This window comes from Xiphias gladius, chromosome 22 (assembly GCF_016859285.1).
Source record: "Xiphias gladius isolate SHS-SW01 ecotype Sanya breed wild chromosome 22, ASM1685928v1, whole genome shotgun sequence".
NCBI classification, from domain to species: Eukaryota; Metazoa; Chordata; class Actinopteri; order Istiophoriformes; family Xiphiidae; genus Xiphias; species Xiphias gladius.
This window is the reverse complement of record NC_053421.1, coordinates 9,651,922-9,670,959: the sequence shown is the minus strand read 5'-3', so window position 1 is coordinate 9,670,959 and position 19,038 is coordinate 9,651,922. Positions and strand designations below refer to the sequence as shown.

Here is a 19,038-nt window from a genome sequence, read left to right as displayed (position 1 = left end):
ATATCCCTGTAATCAGTTTTTTTACTACCGGGCCTTATCTATAATAATTATCTGTTTAATTCCACTTGTGTCTTGTTTTGGTTTTTATTTTAGTTTTTCACATTTCCCTTTATGAGGAGAGCTGGTTACTTAGGGAAATAAAATATTATCTTTCAACTGATGAAAGACTTCAACTGATTTCTTTAATGTGTTTATATATATTCGACTAACTTCACTGCCAGACTATCTTCTGCCAGAAAGAAGATATATGTGTAGAGCAGAATAATTTCAACATGATTTAAAAAAAAAAAAAACCCACACACTTAAGAAACAAAAATGTACCATTGCATTAGTTCTTTTTGTAGTTGCGTGTTTCATGTACCATCCAATCATATATTACCTTGACTGATCTCACCCCTACATGGTCCATATACATTTTCTGCTCCTTCTATCTGCATGACACCAATGCTGAGCAATCTCACTGCCTACTCCCTCTACCAACTCTTGTATTAGCATTTAGATTTACAGCTGCCAGTTTATTAGGTCCACCTCCTTAGCTGAATATATATGATTTTTGAGTGTTTTCTTTCAGCATGTTCAAATGATGTGCATTCAGTGGGGTTGTGAACTCCGCCACATGAGAAAAGCCTCACAAAAGCCAAACTCACACATTCGTATATTGTTGTTGAAATAAAAGAGACATTGATGAAAATTTCCTATATGAGCTCTGAGTAGCAGTAAATAGAAGCAAACAATGAGACAGACAGAATCCTATTAAAACGATGGTCTTCGGCAAAACTTGAACTCATGACCGTGACTGGAGGCGCCTTTCAGAAACAGGGCATCACTCTACATGTCTAGCAAAGTGCAGCAATAACATCGTACCAGTGTCTCTGCAAGCACATGGTAATATTACACGTATCTCTGCCCCCCCCCTCGGCTGGTCTCTGAGGTGTCATGCTTTCATTTCCTCTTTTCAGCCTGTCTTTTGAATGGTGTGTCTGTGTCACCTCTTTATTGGTGCCATGCTGCCTGGAGGAACACACACACGCACACACAGATCTGGGTACAGACCCAAGAAGCACCCACACACAGCGACACCTCACACACCCTGTGGGAGCTGAAAAATATAGGCAGTCCCTGCTGGTTAATCACAGGATGGGGTGTTTTCTCCTGAGTCGCTCTCTCCTGCACCAAGGACAGATAGAAAGCTGTGAGTAACAGAGAACGTGTGTGTCAGTCAGGGATCTGTCCTGGCTGTTGTTTCATTGTCCATGTGATGATGGATCACATACTTACCAGCCTACAGAGAACAATCTATCCTGTAGCGTTGCTACGAGGCTCCCTGAAGTAATAATTTTATCATGTTAGGTTTAGTTTAGTTTAGTTTAGTTTAGTTCATTTACTCGCACAAGTAATTAAAAAGACCTAATACTTAACAGGAATAGAAAAAAGAGATTGCGCTGGTGAGATCAGAAAACCCAAAGGGGCTTTTAAGGACAGCTCAGCAAAAAAGAGAAATTGCAATGAAAGTAGTAACACATAACATCACAGTTTATCAATTATAAAACATATTAGCACAGCTAACAAAAGAAAATACAAATGTCATACATTACATAACACGCATGTTCTACAATTGCTTCAAAAATACCAGGTTACATGAGGCCACAAGATACAAAATTCAAGTAGTCTGTCCAAATAAGCTGTAAGTCATGTTTGTGAGAGAATGTTGCAATATGATGGTATTTATTTCATAGTGATTCTAAGACCTGAGAGAAGTATTTCCAATGAAGAGACAACCAATAGATTTACAGTAAATCGTTTTAGCAGTAAATATCATGAGATTCGATTCAAAAACTTTATAAAAAAAAACCTTTGTTCATTTTGAACTCTTTAGAAATTTTATCCAATTCAGAATCTGCCTAAGAAATAAGTGTAAAAAAAAAGTTTATGTTATTGAAACAAATAAGATCACCAGGAAAAAGTAACAGGAACATATATCAAGGTGCAGTTACCAAAGCACCAAGTAATTTGTGATCTATTCGAAATCTATCAATTAACATTTACAAATTGTTTCCAATTAGTATAATATTTGAAGAGCCATTTGAAGTTCAGTCCACTAAAGCCATAATACGACAGCTTAATGAACAAAATATTATAAAACACAGTGTCGGGAGCTTTTGATAAATCCAAAAATATATTTAAAGCATATTCATTATTGTTTAAAGCAGTGTGAGTTTTATCCACCAGCTGAATAATAATTTATCTCTGAGTCCATGCTGGTGTTCATATAGGACATACTACTTTGCTGTAGAAGGTGCTTAAGCATTCAATTGTAAACCAACCTTTCAAGTATTTTTGAAAAACATAGAAAGTGATAATTGCTAAATAATCTCTCATCCCCTGCTTTGAAAAGAATGACTACTCTTGCAATTTTGAGATCAATGGGAACAAATCCAGTTGAAAATGATCATGAAAATACATGAGTAGGAGGTTCAACCATTGAAAAATTTATTTTTGCTAACAAATGGAAGACTAACCTCACCGTGACCTGCTGCTGAGTTACTGAAGGAAAGGATGCACTTTTTTCCAAATAATCAGATGGAGAGCCATCAGCCAGACAGATGTGCTGTGAAAGAGTTTTGAAATTTCAAATGGATCTGTGTATGTTTTACATTCATCAGTAAATTGTGAAGAGATCATTAGAGCTGTATATTCCTTATTTAAGGTCTGGGTAATGACTTCCCATGTCGTTTCCTTGGCAGTTCTTATTAAATGGTTAAATTTAATAACCATTTCAGTAGAATAATTCAATAAGCAACATTTTACTGTTTGATAACAGCAGAAGCAGACACCATGACCTAAAACACCATGCTTTAAGATGATTCACTTATGTAATGGCCCACAGGTAACATTTGGCACTCTGACAAGTATCTCTTGTTTTTATATAATGTTGCCGCAACTATACATCTACAGCATAGTGTCACTTGGGCAAATGTCCACTCTCGAGACTGTCCTCGTGTTTAAAACAAGCCCATAGGCCGTCTGTGCAGGCAGCTGAATGTCATCAATAGCCACGGTTTATTTTTAGGTGACCTCTGGCGGTTGTATTAATTATGAAGGAAAGAAAAGGAGGAAGCCAGGCGACGCAGTTAAAAAAGTGACAACGTCTGCATCACGAGGAGGTCAGGGTGGCTGGATGGGTCAATATAACACAGGAGACCGCTGTTTGTTTCCCATGTGAAACCGATAGTCAGCGTTGTTGCTTTGATCCATGACTGTTCCACAACCTTAACTGTTTGTTTATTATTTTTACCATGAAGCCAGATGTCCAGTATGCCTGTCACTGGTACACTCCTACGGGGCGTTTCTGAGCTCAAGGACAAAATGACCTATATGGTCGTTTAGGGTGGAGGACTTGTTGACACTCTCACTCTTGGTTGTTATATCCATTGTGGATGCACAGAGTTTAATCTATCTATGAGCACAACACAGTGAAGATTTAATTACATTTGTACATACACTGTACAAATGACCAGTGTAGAGAAGCAACAACATTAAAGAATCATCATCATCGTAGGGCTATCACGTTTTAAAGAAATCAAGTTCAAACAAATTCAAATTGGCCAGCAATCCTGAAATATCCAATAATGAATATCCAATTTGCTCGCTAATGTCCTCCTCCATTTTCAGTTATGAGCTTTGTTTACTTATAGGTCAGTAGGAAATGCAATAGGTCAAACTCATAGTGAATTTTAAGAACACCCTCTGCTGGACTACAAGGCAAACTGCTTCAAACAGTCTGATGAACATCTAGACTGTAAATGTTGAATCCAAACAGGTCTTAAAAGTTTTTTAGTTTTAATCCTTTTCCCACATTCAAACAAAAAGTTTGGACAGATGTTCCAATGCAAAAAAAGTTACGAAAATTCAGCTACTTTTTTTCATAAAGGCAAGCACATCTACAAGTTGATCAATTCCACATAACAAGATAAAACATTTAGAGGGATAGTTCATTAAAAAGTACCTTAGTACACAGATGTGAAAACAATCTATTTCAGACTCTATACTGTGACCTTTTCATCTGTACACAAGACATTTGTTTGACTATACCATGAGCTGTTTAAAATAGACATGATGCTGTTTGACAACATAAACAACTGCCTCATTAGCCTGTTTAGGACCAGAGAGAAGCAGTAACAGAGGGATACATTTCTCCTCTCCAATCACCGATAACTTTGTGGTAAAATCTGGGGAACAAAATATATCTAGACAACCAATGAAAATGAATTTGGACAGTTTTTCCCTCGAAAACTTAACGCTTGAAATACTTGCTGACCGATCAGCATTCTCTGCCTGCCTTTTTCCCACTACATGCTGGGAGGTTGGTACAGAAAATGGATCGACGTGATGGAGGTTACAGAGACTGGAGTAAGAAAATGCCAGTTCCATTCACTGTGATTTTTCCTCAACTTTTCCAGCTGACAAACAGCAGGTACAGTGTCTTTCCCCTGAACCAGTCAATAAATTCACTCACATTACTTTATGCTCTAATTTTATACATTACTAAGTGGCTTATCTATCCTGTTACCTCCCAGTTTCTCTCGGTCTCTGTCTTGTCTCCTTGTTTTTATGTGTAAGTAGTTACAGTTGTGTGTGTTTATGCGTGTTTGTGTGCAGTCTCTCACTGTTTCCAACACCTTTTCCTCATTCTATTAGCAAAACTCCGCTATTTCCTGCCAGTGACAGACTGCCTCAGGCTGGCAATATAACTGTCTCAACTAACTGTCAAAACAAGAGGAGAGGAGAGGAGAGGAGAGGAGAGGAGAGGCTCTGTGTATCCTCGTGAGATACAGGAACGCGAAGCTCCACTACAAACACAGTGGTGCTGTTTCAGAATAAACTCTGTAAATAGACTGGGGCTTCGGAGTAAATTTGACATCTACTCTAGATAAAAGCAGTGCAGGAAAGGTGACACTGACATTGATCTGACAACGGCATTGATTACCGTTACAGGTCTGAGAAGGACTTCCCAAAAGTGCCACAACGTAAAGGTTTGGCTAGACTGACTGCACCCAGATGAGGCACCCAGAGATGGTACGTGGACTCAAAGCTCTAAATTTGGACTCTTTTGCCGAAGCTGTCTCTGGATTAGGCAGCTTCAGAACCTCAACTGTACCATGTGAAGGTTAGGGAACTACTCTCTCCCATTAAATCTAGGAGAAGTGTGATCAGCCCCGATCAAAGTGTCACACACTACACTCTGACACCAGACCAGCAAGGGTCATTCCGGCCTTTGACCCTAAACTACTGTAGGACAACACAAAAACAAGATAGCCACGTTACACTCCTCCCTTCCGGTCGTTTGTCGATCAATGATTGAAGTTAGGGAATATTCCGGCCAGATCTCAAAATTCATAAGTTCCTTCATCCTGTTTTACAATTTTTCAGTGGGAAAAAGTAACCAAGGTGGACTGTGTCATTACAGTCACTGGTATTCCAATGAATGATTTTTATCTTAATACAATATCATGTCTTGTCTCGTTCAGTAAACAATGCCATGAATTATTTCTAAGAATTATTAGAAAAACAATATTTTATATTACTAAAAGCTGTATATGGGTTTTGTTATATTTCAGCCAAGATCATCTAAGCAACAGCCAATTTAGGTTCCACCTCAGCCACCACCAGAGAAGACATTATGCCTAAACCACCAGGATAGCAACAGTCTACCACCCATCATTAGGTTAGAGTGTGTTAAAGAACAAGACAAAAAAAAAAAAAAATCATGATGCTATCTGAACAAAAGCTCCTCTGCCAGAGAGAGAATCTTCGCATAAGGAGATCAATGAAGTGAAACCAAGAAATGACCACGACACACTGTGCACCAGCCTTTACAGCCTTCAGGAAACTTTAGGAAACAATTCATGATGTACATTCAAAGACCAGTGACACAGATATTAGCTGATTAATTATTAAAATCATGAAATCTGATTTTGTTTCTGCATTTTCCTTCCGTATCCTCTAACTCTTAAAATTATTATCACATTTTTTAGAGTGTTTGTTTACAGATTTTTTGAAGATTTCAATGAAATTTGGTGGAAAGTTCTGCCATGGAAAGAACAAATCAATGACTAGTATCTGGTGTAGATTTGGGTTGGGTTTTTTTTTGGAAGAGTTTATGTATTTGATTGCATTAGATTGTACAGGTGTCCCTAATAAACTGGCAACTCAGCGTAAACCAGAGATTACACTATCAGATATATATGTAATTGCTAACCAAGCATAATATGACATGTAATTTGTTGAGCAGACGAGACTCACCTGTACCCTTTCTTTCATTTTATGCCAATGACTTCTTAATTTTGGATGCAGAAAGTTTGAAATATATTCATGTATCCTTTGTGATGTTTTTGAGCACTTAGTTGTCCTGTTCTTTTCGGGGGTTTTTTTTGTTGTTTTTGTTTTGTTTTGTTTTGTTTTTGTTTTACTACATGTTATGCAAGACGAAATGAGTCCACCCCAGGATAGCATTTCGCAGTTTGCAGCCTGCTCATTATTAAGGACATTTCTGCAAACACCCAGGAACATTTAATAACATTCTACAATGAATATTTCTCGGAATAACGAAACAGTTCTCCACTGTTTAACATATTGTAACACACATAAATACACTGACACAGATAAAGACACACATGCAATAGATATTACACACACAGACACACACACACACCATTTTATGGCCCAGAGACAAGCATTAGTATTGATGAAAGGATCTATTAGAAAAAGCAGTTGAATGTAGTCTCAGGTTATTTCCCCTGAGAAACTCATTCTTAAGATGCATCAATCAGACCTTGCAGCTCTGCACACCAGGCTTGAACTCACAGATTGTTTATTTTAATTCAAAAAGCTCACGGCTTTCCCCTTTAAAATTCTCAAAATAATAAAATATGTAAACATATCTTTTTGCCAGATTTTGATAATCCTGCATATGTCAAATATATAATATGTTTCGTTAGAACGCTTCACTGCAAAGAGTAGAAAGTCAGAGAGAGCAGCAAAGTTCAGTAACGTTATTTCCTCTGAGAAACATAAGTTCAACAAGCAATCACACAGCAAAACCTGTGGACAGTAAGTTAAAGACTGTTGGTTCTCTAAAGCTTCTCCCTGCCATTGACCCCCAGACTAAAATTTCATATTGTCATACCACTTTTCCTTCACCTGCCGCACAGAAAGACATCTGAGCGAAACAGGGTGAAAAAGAACAATCTGGTTTAATCTAAAAACGTTAAATGTTAACACACTAATTCTTGTATTGAACAGATTAATCATCGTGATATTATTAAGTACTATATTTTTTCTTGGATCGTAAAGTCTCAGTTCCTCCAAGCTCAAAGCACCAGTGTGCCTCAGTACAGCCTGGCTGAAGACTTTTATTCTTGTTATATCTGTGAAATTGAAAAAAGGGGGCAAAAGGAATTCTAATGAAGAATATGCAGAGGGCTTTTGTTTTGATCTTAGAAGAAAAAGGGGCGTGCTGAGGAAATTTTGGATTATTCAGAGGTCCTCATGAATGCTGCAAAAGCATGCTGTCCTCCTCAGATTGTGGCAGACCTTTAACGAATGAAGTCTTTGACAGGCTATTTAGAAAAAAAACTAACAAACTTTTATGTGAGACTTCTGAACCCAGATAACAGGTCTACCAGGGGGCTTTTGTCCATCTAGATGCTCAAATTCGCACTAAACAAAAGCTGAGAGAGAGGTAATATTTGGAATCGAAACAATCTGGATGAAGAAAGAAAACAAGCAAATTACTAGCTAAATAAGTTGATGACGTGTTTTAAAGTTCCCAGGTCTTTTAAAAAAATGTTTTTTAAAGATGATTTGATTAATGTTTTTATCACCAATGTCACCCCCCCCAAACAATCTTCATCTCTGCTTCATGTCTGACGATATTAAAGGAACGGGCCGATTAAAGCAGAAAAGAGGGTCCATCTACTGAAGAGGTATCTGACCCACACAGCACAACATTGCAATTAACTCAAGTACCATGACTCACTACTGGGAGGGGGAGAGACAGGGAGAGTAAACATGAACACATTCCTTGATAAACCATGTGTGTGTGTGTGCATGTTTTCTTTAATGACGGTGAATGTGACTACCTACTGTATCTCATGTGGCAAAAGCCATCTAGAGCTACCCAAGAAGCCAGTAATTACACAAATGCAGGAAGGAGGTCGTGTTTACATCACTAAAGCCAACATACAGTATTATCTTCTACTCAAAGTTTGCATTGAGCCAACAGGAAATCCACCACAAAACAAGCAAAAACCTCAGGGGACCATGCCAGCTTAATACTCAAACACACGCAGCCTTTTCATACTTCGTCTCGGCATAAATCAGCAAGAAAGCCTAATGAACATCTCAAACAACAGCCCAGACGCAGCAAGAACATCATTTCCAACTGGTTGGAAGCTGGTTGAAGGGAAGCAGTGTTTCTCTCCCGCATCCCAGCAGGTAGTGAATCCCTCAGGGTTGGTCCAGCAGGGACAGAGAGACTCCGACCTCTGACTCAAGGTGCGTTTGTAGCGCAGCAGGTGATCTGACAAACAGTCCCTGAACACCTGCGGCAGCATTAGCTGGACCACGGTAATTGGTAACTTTCCTCAAGAAAGCCATCCTGCAAAAACGCAACCCCTCTGTTGACAAGAAACTGCTTCTAAACCGCCAGTCCAGAAGTAGCTGGCATCATTCCCGTCTACGTTTTAAGGTGAAAATAAGGAACGGAGCTAATTAAACGCCCCATTTCAGAGGGTCTTTTAAACTGCTCCCACCCTAGTATATCATGTGTAGCAGTGCACTCGTTTCCTGCTGAACCTGCTCACAGTCTTTGACCCATTTAGCAGCTGTTCTAGAAAAGCTGAACAGAAGATGAGCTGTGACTAAAATGTCTGGAGAAATTAAATAGTAAAGAAAAGGATTTTCCCAACAGGCCTTTTTCACAGCAGACATTTTGTCCTGTCCAGGAAAAGCACAAGTGTTACTAATAACATTAAGGATGGTTCTGGTCCATTCTAGAATCCCCGTAAGTCATGGCAGTGTGGCAGTGAGCCAGCATGCACTAAACTAAGCTAAAGTAGATCATTCCTTTTATTATTTACTCCTGTGTTTACGCTGATGTGAAATGTCAAAATGTCTGCTGTGAAAAAGGCCCCAGACCCCAAGAGACCCTGAGGGCTGCAGGCTCACACTGAGTGGTTTGTGAAAATTTTATTAATTACAAATTTGAGCGGTGCGTGAATATGCAGTATTGACATACAAGTTTGCGTTGTCTCAAAAGTAGACTAGCTCTCGATGTATGTGTAAGGGAAAAGTGTAAGTCACTGTGCACAGAGGCGTCTGCAAAGTAAATGTAATGGAATTTCATTTTGATTTACAAACTGTGTCTAGACATAAATAACTATACTGATTAATTCAGATTGCCGGTTTAGGGGGGAGAGGGAGGGAGAGCTAACGTAACAGTGAGAATGTAGCTTCATGAGACCTGCAGCATAATGATTTTACAGTCCAGGTTGAAATTATTGGCACCCCTGAATTTTAGGCACAGAATTTAGAGTATCTTCAGAAATAAGTGCAAATTAACCAATTTTGTATAATCAAAATATTTTTATATAATTGTCCAATGTTACTGAACAAAAAAAATGCTTTCATATAGTGAAATTTAAAAAATACAGACATAAAATGTACGCTTGTCAGAATTATCGGCTCCCTTTTGCTGAATTTAAAATCAGTTCCTCAAACAAAATTTAAAAAAAAAATAAGACTCAGCTCTGCTTAATTTTCTGTGTTCACACGACCTGAATTAACCAATGAATGATAGTTTTACTGCATAGAAAGGGGCTGATAGTTTCCAGTTTCTTTTTCACAAAAGGCTCCAAGGATCCACAGCACACATCCAGCAGCAGAAAAGAATGGTTAAAAAGGAGAAGATGGACTGATGGACCTAAAACCCATTGAAAACCTTTAGAGATAGCTGAAATCTGCCATTGCAAAATTCCTGAAAGCTTAAAAGAGCTTGAACACATAGCAATGGAAGAGTGGCAGAAACTAGCAGCAGACAGGTGCAAGAAGCTTCTAGATGGCTACAAGAAACATTTAGAGGCTGTAATTGTTGCCAAAGGTTCTGCAAACAAAAATTAGTGAATGGTGCCAATAATTGTTTCTGTATATTTTGTCTTTGTTTTATTTCACTATTATGCAAGTTTTTTTATTTTCTTTTGTTCAGTAACTTTGGACATTTTATTAAAATATTCTGATTATACAAAATTGGTTAATTTGCATTTATTTCTGAAGATATTCTAAATTCTGTACTTTTTTAAAATTCAGGGGTGCCAATAATTTCAACCTGGACTGTACACAGAAAGCACTTTTTTATTTATTTATTTATTTTTGACTTTACATTCATCTCTTTCCCCAAACAGCAGACAGAACCTGTCTGATGAGGCTTACAGTTGGACTTCTGTAATGAAATCCTTGGAGAGGAGAGTGGATTAGTCGGCTTCCAGTCATTTGTTCAGATGTCTATTTGCCCAAAAGCACACTTCATATCTCACACCATGGATTAGATCTTGACATATGGTGAAATAGGTAAACAGTAAATGTTCTCCACAAAATATGCAGACATTTAGTGTGAAAGAAGTGGGAAAAAAAAAGATTTACTTTACTTTCTTAATTGTGCATAGCAGGAAGGAGCAGATGTCATTCAGCTGATATTATTCATGAAGTAAAGACAGTTAAATGTTTCCAATGCAACCCAATGGCCAGTCAGGTGATTTGAAAATGGCAAACAATTTCAAAATGTTGTGCTTGTGCATGTGTATGTTAGAAGTTAGACAGGTGCCAATGACAGTGTTTAGGTGAATGCCTCATCAAAAGTTAAACAGCTGCTAATGACAGTGTTAGGAAACAGGCTAATGTTAGCCTCATTAAGATGCTGGAGTAGAGATAAAAACACACCAGGCAGGGACAGACCCAGATAGTCCCCGCAGATTCTCAAAAACATGCATAAACATGTATAAAACTGCTCGAAACTGTCATCAGAGTACGACCAAGCTATGAAAATGCATCATTGCAGAGGGGATTTTTTGCAACATATGAAAAAATATATATACGTTTACATATCCTCTGGATCAATTAATGCAATTTTGAAATTGCCAGTTCATAATTTATATAAGATGAGACTTTATCAGTTTCCAGATGAATCGTAAAAGAAATAGACTGAAGAGGAAGGAAGCATAAAGAAGTGTTTAAAATAGTGAATACAGCTATACATTGCTGCATACGATTTGTGTATTGTGCAAACAGCTGTTCAAATTATATTTGTACAGAGGTAATGAATCCAGCAGTGCAACTCTGCAAGCTATATTGAGGTTCAGCTGTGACTCATTAAGAGTCATACTGAAGTTTGACTATCTACAGTATACTGTATTACATGTGGTATACATGATGCAAATATAGTAATGCTAATTTGGGTATGATACATATATGCAAAATATATGAAATATACCGCAGTGTTTTATATCTCATAGTTATATCTCTGACGCAGTTCTGCGATCAGCTTTCATACTCTGAAAACTGAAAAGTATTGCCCTTCAAGGGCATCTATAAACAATGACAAAATAGACCCAGGTAACATCTTTTTTTCTCAAATAGCATTATGGTTTGAATGCTGCTATAAAGACAATGTAGATGTAATCTTTAATGACTTGAAAAAAGAGGTCAATCACTGAATAATTGATGCTTTAGCTTCCGCAGAGAGTTAAAAGCTCAAGCCAGTCCTTACAGCTTTCATGAACTGTTCATGAACGTACTGCATCGCCACTTCTTGTTATTAGCCAGTGTGAGGCTCGTACATTTTCATGTCTGAATGCCATTCAGCCTTTCTCCGCAAAGCACACTCATGCCGTTGATTCCTCTCTCTGACGCCACCTGTGCTTTCCGAGTTCCAGAGATTCTTATCAGGCAAAAAAAAAGAACAAAGCAAACCAACAAACAAACAACAAAAAAAGTGGGCCAGTTTAAGGTTTCCTTCAAGTTAACTTTAGTTAACTTTGACCTTTCAGCTTATGGTACATTCCAACATTTTTAATTCAAGCCCTTCAAGGAGACCTTTAAACTGTTAAATAATGTGTTTTTCATGTTAAATCAGACTTACATATGAAGTATACTGTGAACAAAAGCCTTACACACTAATACCCATTATACTCATCAGATATCAGTTTCACACATTGTTGCCGTCCAAAGAAAACCATGTATCTTCAAATTTAGTGATTTTGATTTTTTTTTTTGTACAATGAAGTATTCCTTTATGGGTAGATCATTTCTCCTATTTCGCCAGCTACTGTTTGTGACTCTGTTTAGTCATGAAAAAGGGAAGTTTTGGAGATACATCGTTTTCACAGGACAGAGCTCTCAAACATTCATCACTGATGGATGCACAGACACTGATGAAAGATATTCAAAAAAAAGACAGGATCCTAGACGTGATGCTAAATACTTAGAACATTTACAATCGCAGAAGCTTCTATTTGATTGATTGTTTCGGTGATTAAACTGACAAATCATTGGACAGGTCTTTCAGAGTGAAGACAAGAACATCAGCAGCACTTTTCTTCTGCGATGCCACTGGCTGTACATGCATCACACACAATAAAGCTTTACTAAAACTCTCAGAATTACATTCTGACCCACAGAACTGCATCAGTGATAATTTGTGATATGAAGACAAGAAAGCACCAGAGAGAAATCTATTTCATTTATGAAGCTGCAGTGGCCTCTCATACCTGAACAATGTCCCTGGTTTTGATCAGCCGAAGTCATTTTGCCCTCGCTGAAACTGGAAGGGCACTGAATTGAGCACTGCACGCCGCCTCTGGTCTCTTAGAAAGAAAGATGCGAACACAGTGATGGAGTGGAAATATTTTTCAGCCCTGAGCTGCAATGTGGGACATATTTTACTCTGTATTTCTAGTCTACACTCTGTTTTCACATATACATCTATGAATACACAATACAAATTTATCATCGTTCATTCGTCGGTGATGAATTTCACTTATTCATAGTCTTTCTTTCTCTTTGGATTTTTCCATTGTACACTTCGATCACTCAGCGTCAAAGAGCTTTTCAGCTTCTCTTCACTAGAAAACTACAGGTTCAAAACAACCAAAATGGTGTTTGTGTGTTTGTGTTCCTCTCGCTGTTTTTCATATAGGTAGGCGAGAGAGGGCTACACAATTAAAGCTGTCACCTTTGTCCCAGCCCTTTCTCACTTTCTCATATAGTTTGGCGTGTGCGCATGTTTGCATGTGTGTGTCTGTTCCGTTTGTGCGTTCGCAGTGTGTGTGCACATTTGCGTCCTCAGTTGCGTCAGTGGCATCGGTTTCTGCGCCAGCAGCAGGCCCCTCCCCCTCTGTCCAGGCCCCTCCCTCTTCCTGTGCACAAGTATAAAGGCTGGTCCCCTCTCTCGCTCACTCACAGCCTCAACACTGGAGGAGCAAAGCTCGGCATCTTCAGACTCCTCCTCTCCTGGTCCACATCAACAACTGCAGGTAAGAGTTTCAAGTTTTCAGTTGCAGCAGGTTATATTACAAATTTACTGTAGAACAATTTTTGTTATTTTTACTGGTTCTTTAAGGGGAGTTACTTTTTTCGTTTTAAGTTTTCTTTTTTTAACATTGCAGATCCCAAACTTATACGTTAATCTGTAAAATTTAGACGAAGGGATATCAATTTGGAAATTTGTTTTTCATAGTTAATTTAATACAAATATTCTTACATTTTTTTTGTCTTTCCATCAGTAGTTGTAGCTCAGTAAGTTGTAGTTTAAGACAAGATATAAAATGTATAAAACGTGTATTAATGAAAATAATAAAAATGGACCCATTTACACCTGAAAAGGGATGATCAAGCTTGTTTAAGGGCAAATATAATTTAATGTCTGAGTGTGCAAATAATCAGATTATGACACTTGAATTTTGTATTTGGTCTTAACTTCCACCTGGAGGCACATCCTGTGTACATATAAGATATTTTACTCAAAAAATAATGTTTTCTATGCATACCAAATTTTGTGGCATTTGTTGCTGCAAGTATAATGATTAGGATTGTACTCATAAATAAAAGCAGGAAAGAAACTACAGACGAGTGTCCACCAGGAGCTACATATTCATCTTTGTGCAATAACTGAACATGTAGGTGTTTTGAATACTTTTTTTTTTTTCCTTTTAATTTTTTTTTTCTGAGGAGAGAAGAGGGGGAGAGGGTTTTCACACACATAACAATAACACATCCTCACCAGCCCACTGAATAATGAATGAGAGACGATGGCCAGCTGCCAACAGAAAATATATTAGCATCAACAGAATGGCTACTTAAAACAACCACTGTGACAATTTAAACAAAAATGATTCAAACGGACTGTTGTATTGAGTTACAGTGATAATTCTACACACGTATAAATTTTAGATATCATTTGGTTTAAAACCACCGAATGGAGGAGTTGCATTTCAAGATGCTGTACTATATGTCACGTTATAATGTATGTGAGCATCATGTCCCGTGAACAATAACTAGAGGAAACTCTGGACTCTGACTCATAGGAAGAATATTCTCCAGGCTACTGAGGGATGAACACATCTTGCACTGGAGCCCTCATGTTTCGCATTTCTCTCAGGTTATTCACTTCAACAAATAAGTGAAAGTCTTCACAAGGAAGCCATTCCATGTAATACTAGACGTCACGGCACTTCTCCATGTTGAGATGACCATTACACATCCCGAGAGTGTGCTCTCCTGTGCATAAGAGCAGCAAAAGGACCGTTCCTTCACTCTGTAAAGAAACAGAGAGCCAAATAAGCAGAGAGTGGGGAAAAAAGAGGGTGCAACTGAATAAAGACCCTGAGTAACAGTAAACAAATGCATCCGCTAAAAGAGAGAGAATAAGAGAGGTCTACTGTAATAGAGACATTGAGGCAGACAGATGAAGTGGGGTTCTGAATTATTGGAGGTTGAAAGCCTCAGAGAGACGAGTGTTGTTGATTTTATCCAATTGGATGTTATCCTCTGGATGAATGTTCTGGCAAAGAGCATAATTAATCGCAACTAATAGGCTGCTTTGCCAGACTCTAATATAAATACAGTGTGAACAAATCAGTCTGGCAAATGTAATATTCCGCCACCTCTTTTGCGTTCTTGCCATTTGCACATCGAATATTTTCATCCCATTGATGCAGCACTTCTCTTTCATAGAAAATGTACAATTGTTGTTGATTATCTAAGCGGATAGAGGAGCTTTTATGTGAGTAAGTGAATAAAGAAAAAAGGAGGAATTAATGTTGTTTATTCTCTCAGTGTTGTCATGTTAATATCAGCTCTTATGTCAAAACTTGTCCAAAAAAAAAGCACATGGAGCAATACTGAACATTTAGAGATAATTGGTGTCTCCTGTGGGATTCTGCTGATTTTGACAGTGTACACTCATCCCAACTACACCGCACACCACCTCTGTGTGTGTGCATGTGTGTTAAACACTCAATTGTTCTGAGAGATCTAACAGGAAAAATGGCCCCATCAGGTGTAGTGGATTCATTTGAACTTTGTTGTATTGTCTCCTCTTCTCTCTCTCTCCCTCCAGTCATGAATGTAGGTATCTATGTGTGTGTTCTCCTTGCTGCTCTGTCCAGTGGTTCCCTGGGTCTGCCCGCACAGTCCATGGTAAGATACACACACACACACACACACACACACACACACACACGCACAGCTGTATATTCAGTGAATTAAAAATACCTGATTGACTTTTTTTCAAATCACTGCATTTCTGGGAAACACAGTGTTTCTTGTTTTTTTTCATGTTCTCCAGTCACAGAGAGCTGATGGTGAGGCTGTCATGTCAGACAGCCTACCTCCCCCCTCAACCAACCGCACACGCCAGGCCCGCTCAGCTCCAGCGCCCCCCTCAGGGCAGTTCGCCAACTATAATCAGCACCAGGAGGACGCAGACGCTGGAAACGGCCTGAGCCAGCTACTGGCCAGACTCATCTCCAGGAAAGGTGGGCAGTTGGATGTACAGCCTGACTAATGTCAGGATAGAGAGGAGAGGAGAGATGGATAGAAAGGGTAACTGGAGCGAAAGTCTTTCCCTTCAGTCATCTCATCTCATTACACACAGATCATTCCTCTCGTCTTAGTTTTCTCCTGGTCGTGTTATTTTCTCTTTGTGTCGTCCATCCTTCTGTAATCTGCCGTCAGTCACGCTGTGCTTGAGTCCCACCATCTGGCATTTCCCGCTTCCTTCTAGATTCCTCTCTCCCCCCTCCAGCTTTCCATACTTCCTCCTTGTTCCCTTGCGCTGTCTTTTCTATTTCTTTCTTCCTCCTTTTCTCTCCCTCCTCACTGCTTCCTCTATCCATCCCTCCTTTACTCATCTCCCTATTTCCTGACCTCACTCTCGGCTCCCTCTGTCACTGTGTATCTCTGTTTTGGTTTCAAGTCAACACTGTGTGACTGGGAGACTTGCTGAGCTCGCTGGTCTTACAGAACACACAAAGACGGGAATAGAAACAGAACAAGTCAGCATGACCTACTTCACCGAATTCAGAGGTTATACATTATTATAGTATAGGTATTTGGCCAAGCAGAATGACATCTTCCTGTCCTCATCACGTCTGTGTGTCGCTCTCTTACTGTCTCTGTCTCCTCCAGGCTCTCCCTATCAGACAAGATCCCACCTCACCAGCAGAGCCAGTGGTCTAGCCCCAGTCCATCGGATAAAGGACAGAGATTATCTTGGCTGGATGGACTTTGGAAGGCGCAGTGCAGAGGAGTATGAATACTCCTCCTAAAGGCATGGCTTGCTATCGTCGAAAAGTTACAACCCCCAACACCGACAATAAAAACTCACAAAAATAATGAGCCCTTTTCACACTGCACTTACTGTAACCCAGGGCTGACTTGACTGGATCCCAGTATGAGTTTAGCATCATACTATAAACAGAGAGTTGGAATAATTTACCAAAGGGCATATCCTGCAATCCTGCAATCCTGCAATGTGAATCCTGAACCTCCATGCTGAACTCAAGAACACTTTCCACACCGCTCCCCACAGTACAACAGCGTTATACTTAAGCACCAAATTTACAGAATAACGTTGGTAATATTCTATGTGTTGTTAATGGTACAGAAATCCTATGAAAAGACCAAACCCATCCCTTAGTAGGTTCTGACTTCCCCAGCCCGTCTGTGGCACTCAGCCCCAAACTCATTTGATCATACTGAGGATCTAAATCTTTAAAAACATCCAAACAGACAAATATGTACTTTTATTTTTTTTTTCTTTTAAAAAGGCTCAGAGATTCCTAAAACAACTGCACCCTGTAGTTTTAAGCAGCGTTACTTAAACAGGGATAAATAGTGCATTTGTTGGGGACTATTTTCAGCTGGGATTATTACATATCTGGTGCTCTAGTAAGTATTTACAGCAGCAGGACAGCGTCTGTGGGTTAAACTCAAAATAAATTACAAGAGCAATGAACGAACATTTCACTGAGTGCAACGGCGTGGCTCATTTTTGGACCAGAATGGAGCTCTATGCACAGAGGAATACACTCTATCGGGATGTGGCTACACAGAAAATTCTTGTTAGTAATATCAGTTCATTGTTGGTTTTGGTCTTTTCGTGGTATTTGTTGACAATAAGAAAAATATTACCAGACCAGAATATCCCCAGATTTATCCTTAACAACCAACAGGGCTTTTACTGGTGTTAACAGCTCAACACACATTTGTTCTTAAGTCTGGTGCAAACTTTGTAACATCATGTATTTTAAATGGATTGAATTTCAACAGACTTTCAACATTTGGAAGGTAAAAGAACTGATAATCAAGCAATACATTTGGAAAAACCCTCTTCCTTTACATATAAAATTCAGCCTCATTCCAGTGAGAGAAACTAGTGTCTTTGGACTCAAATTTATGCCACTCAAAGTAGTGTTAAAATTTCAGAATGTACCCGCAGCCGCAGCCTTATACTGGACCTTAACGAGCCACCATGGTGTCTCTGGCAAATTAAACCAAAAAGTGGGATTTAAGTCTGTATCTTTGACTGGAACCTTAATGCACTCAGCTAACTCCAGCCCAGAACTTCAATTCACTTTAACTTTGCAAAAGTGCACAGTTAAAAAAAAAAAGAATTTTCTCAATTATACAATCTGAAACTGGAGAAAACAGAGTGATACAACATTAAAAATCTAGCAGAGGTTATAACGATACAGTCTCAGTATGGAGTCAGTAACAGCATCTCTGGACTGGAGGAAAAGGGGCTAGACTTTTCACCTCCAACCCTGACAGGTAACCCTGGGCTAAAAAGGTGCAGTGTGAAAAGCACAGGATATGTTTTGGAAAGCACGTAGTGTTGTCTATATGAGATGCTTGGGAGTCTCCCTGTCATCGCATGATGGACTTCAGTGGCACACACATTAGAAGTCAGGATTACAAGTACTGTACATCTAGAGTACTAGAAAAAAACCTCTCCTCCATTTATATCTATATGAATCGAGGAGTTTTTTTTTTCTTTTTTGAAAGGTCATTATGTATGTATGCACTCTTAAAGGTTAAGTCTCTGTAAGAAATACCATGTTTCTACCAACTTTCAGATTCAGTACAATTTAAAATAAAGCTCCATTCTCTGACATCAGCAAGAAATGCAAACCCATTTGTTTGGGTTAATGAATCTATCATGTCTGCACGGCACTGTTGGTGGGCTGATCCCAAGCATTTCATAAAGCTACTGCCTGTGTTTAGGATGGAGTGTCCTTCCACATGAGCATTTGGCATAATTCACTGGGGGATCCTAGATTCCACCAAAGCCAGGACATTATCATTACCATCTATTCTTAACATAGATCAGGCTCTCTCCAGGATTAGCACTGTTTCCTGAACAGGATATAAAATTAACTCCGCCAAATCCTGTCTTGGAAGTGTCTCTGAAACGCCCCTTAAATT

General features: G+C 38.9%; 1 protein-coding gene across 1 annotated transcript; it reads left to right on the top strand.

The window, feature by feature from the left end:
• Window positions 1-13,527: 13,527 nt before the first annotated feature.
• On the top strand, window positions 13,528-18,203 carry LOC120784341 (cholecystokinin-like). Its single transcript, XM_040118076.1, has 4 exons — window positions 13,528-13,586; window positions 15,671-15,750; window positions 15,899-16,088; window positions 16,741-18,203. The coding sequence occupies exons 2-4, from the start codon at window positions 15,673-15,675 to the stop codon at window positions 16,878-16,880; spliced, it is 408 nt and encodes a 135-aa protein (XP_039974010.1). The 5' UTR covers window positions 13,528-13,586; window positions 15,671-15,672; the 3' UTR covers window positions 16,881-18,203.
• Window positions 18,204-19,038: the final 835 nt, after the last annotated feature.

Excerpts from the sequence above, each read along its gene's own strand:
- LOC120784341 (XM_040118076.1), top strand. The coding sequence starts at position 15,673 with ATGAATGTAGGTATCTATGTGTGTGTTCTCCTTGCTGCTCTGTCCAGT. Across the intron at positions 15,751-15,898 it reads GTCTGCCCGCACAGTCCATG|TCACAGAGAGCTGATGGTGA; the intron begins GTAAGATACACA and ends CATGTTCTCCAG. Across the intron at positions 16,089-16,740 it reads CAGACTCATCTCCAGGAAAG|GCTCTCCCTATCAGACAAGA; the intron begins GTGGGCAGTTGG and ends TGTCTCCTCCAG.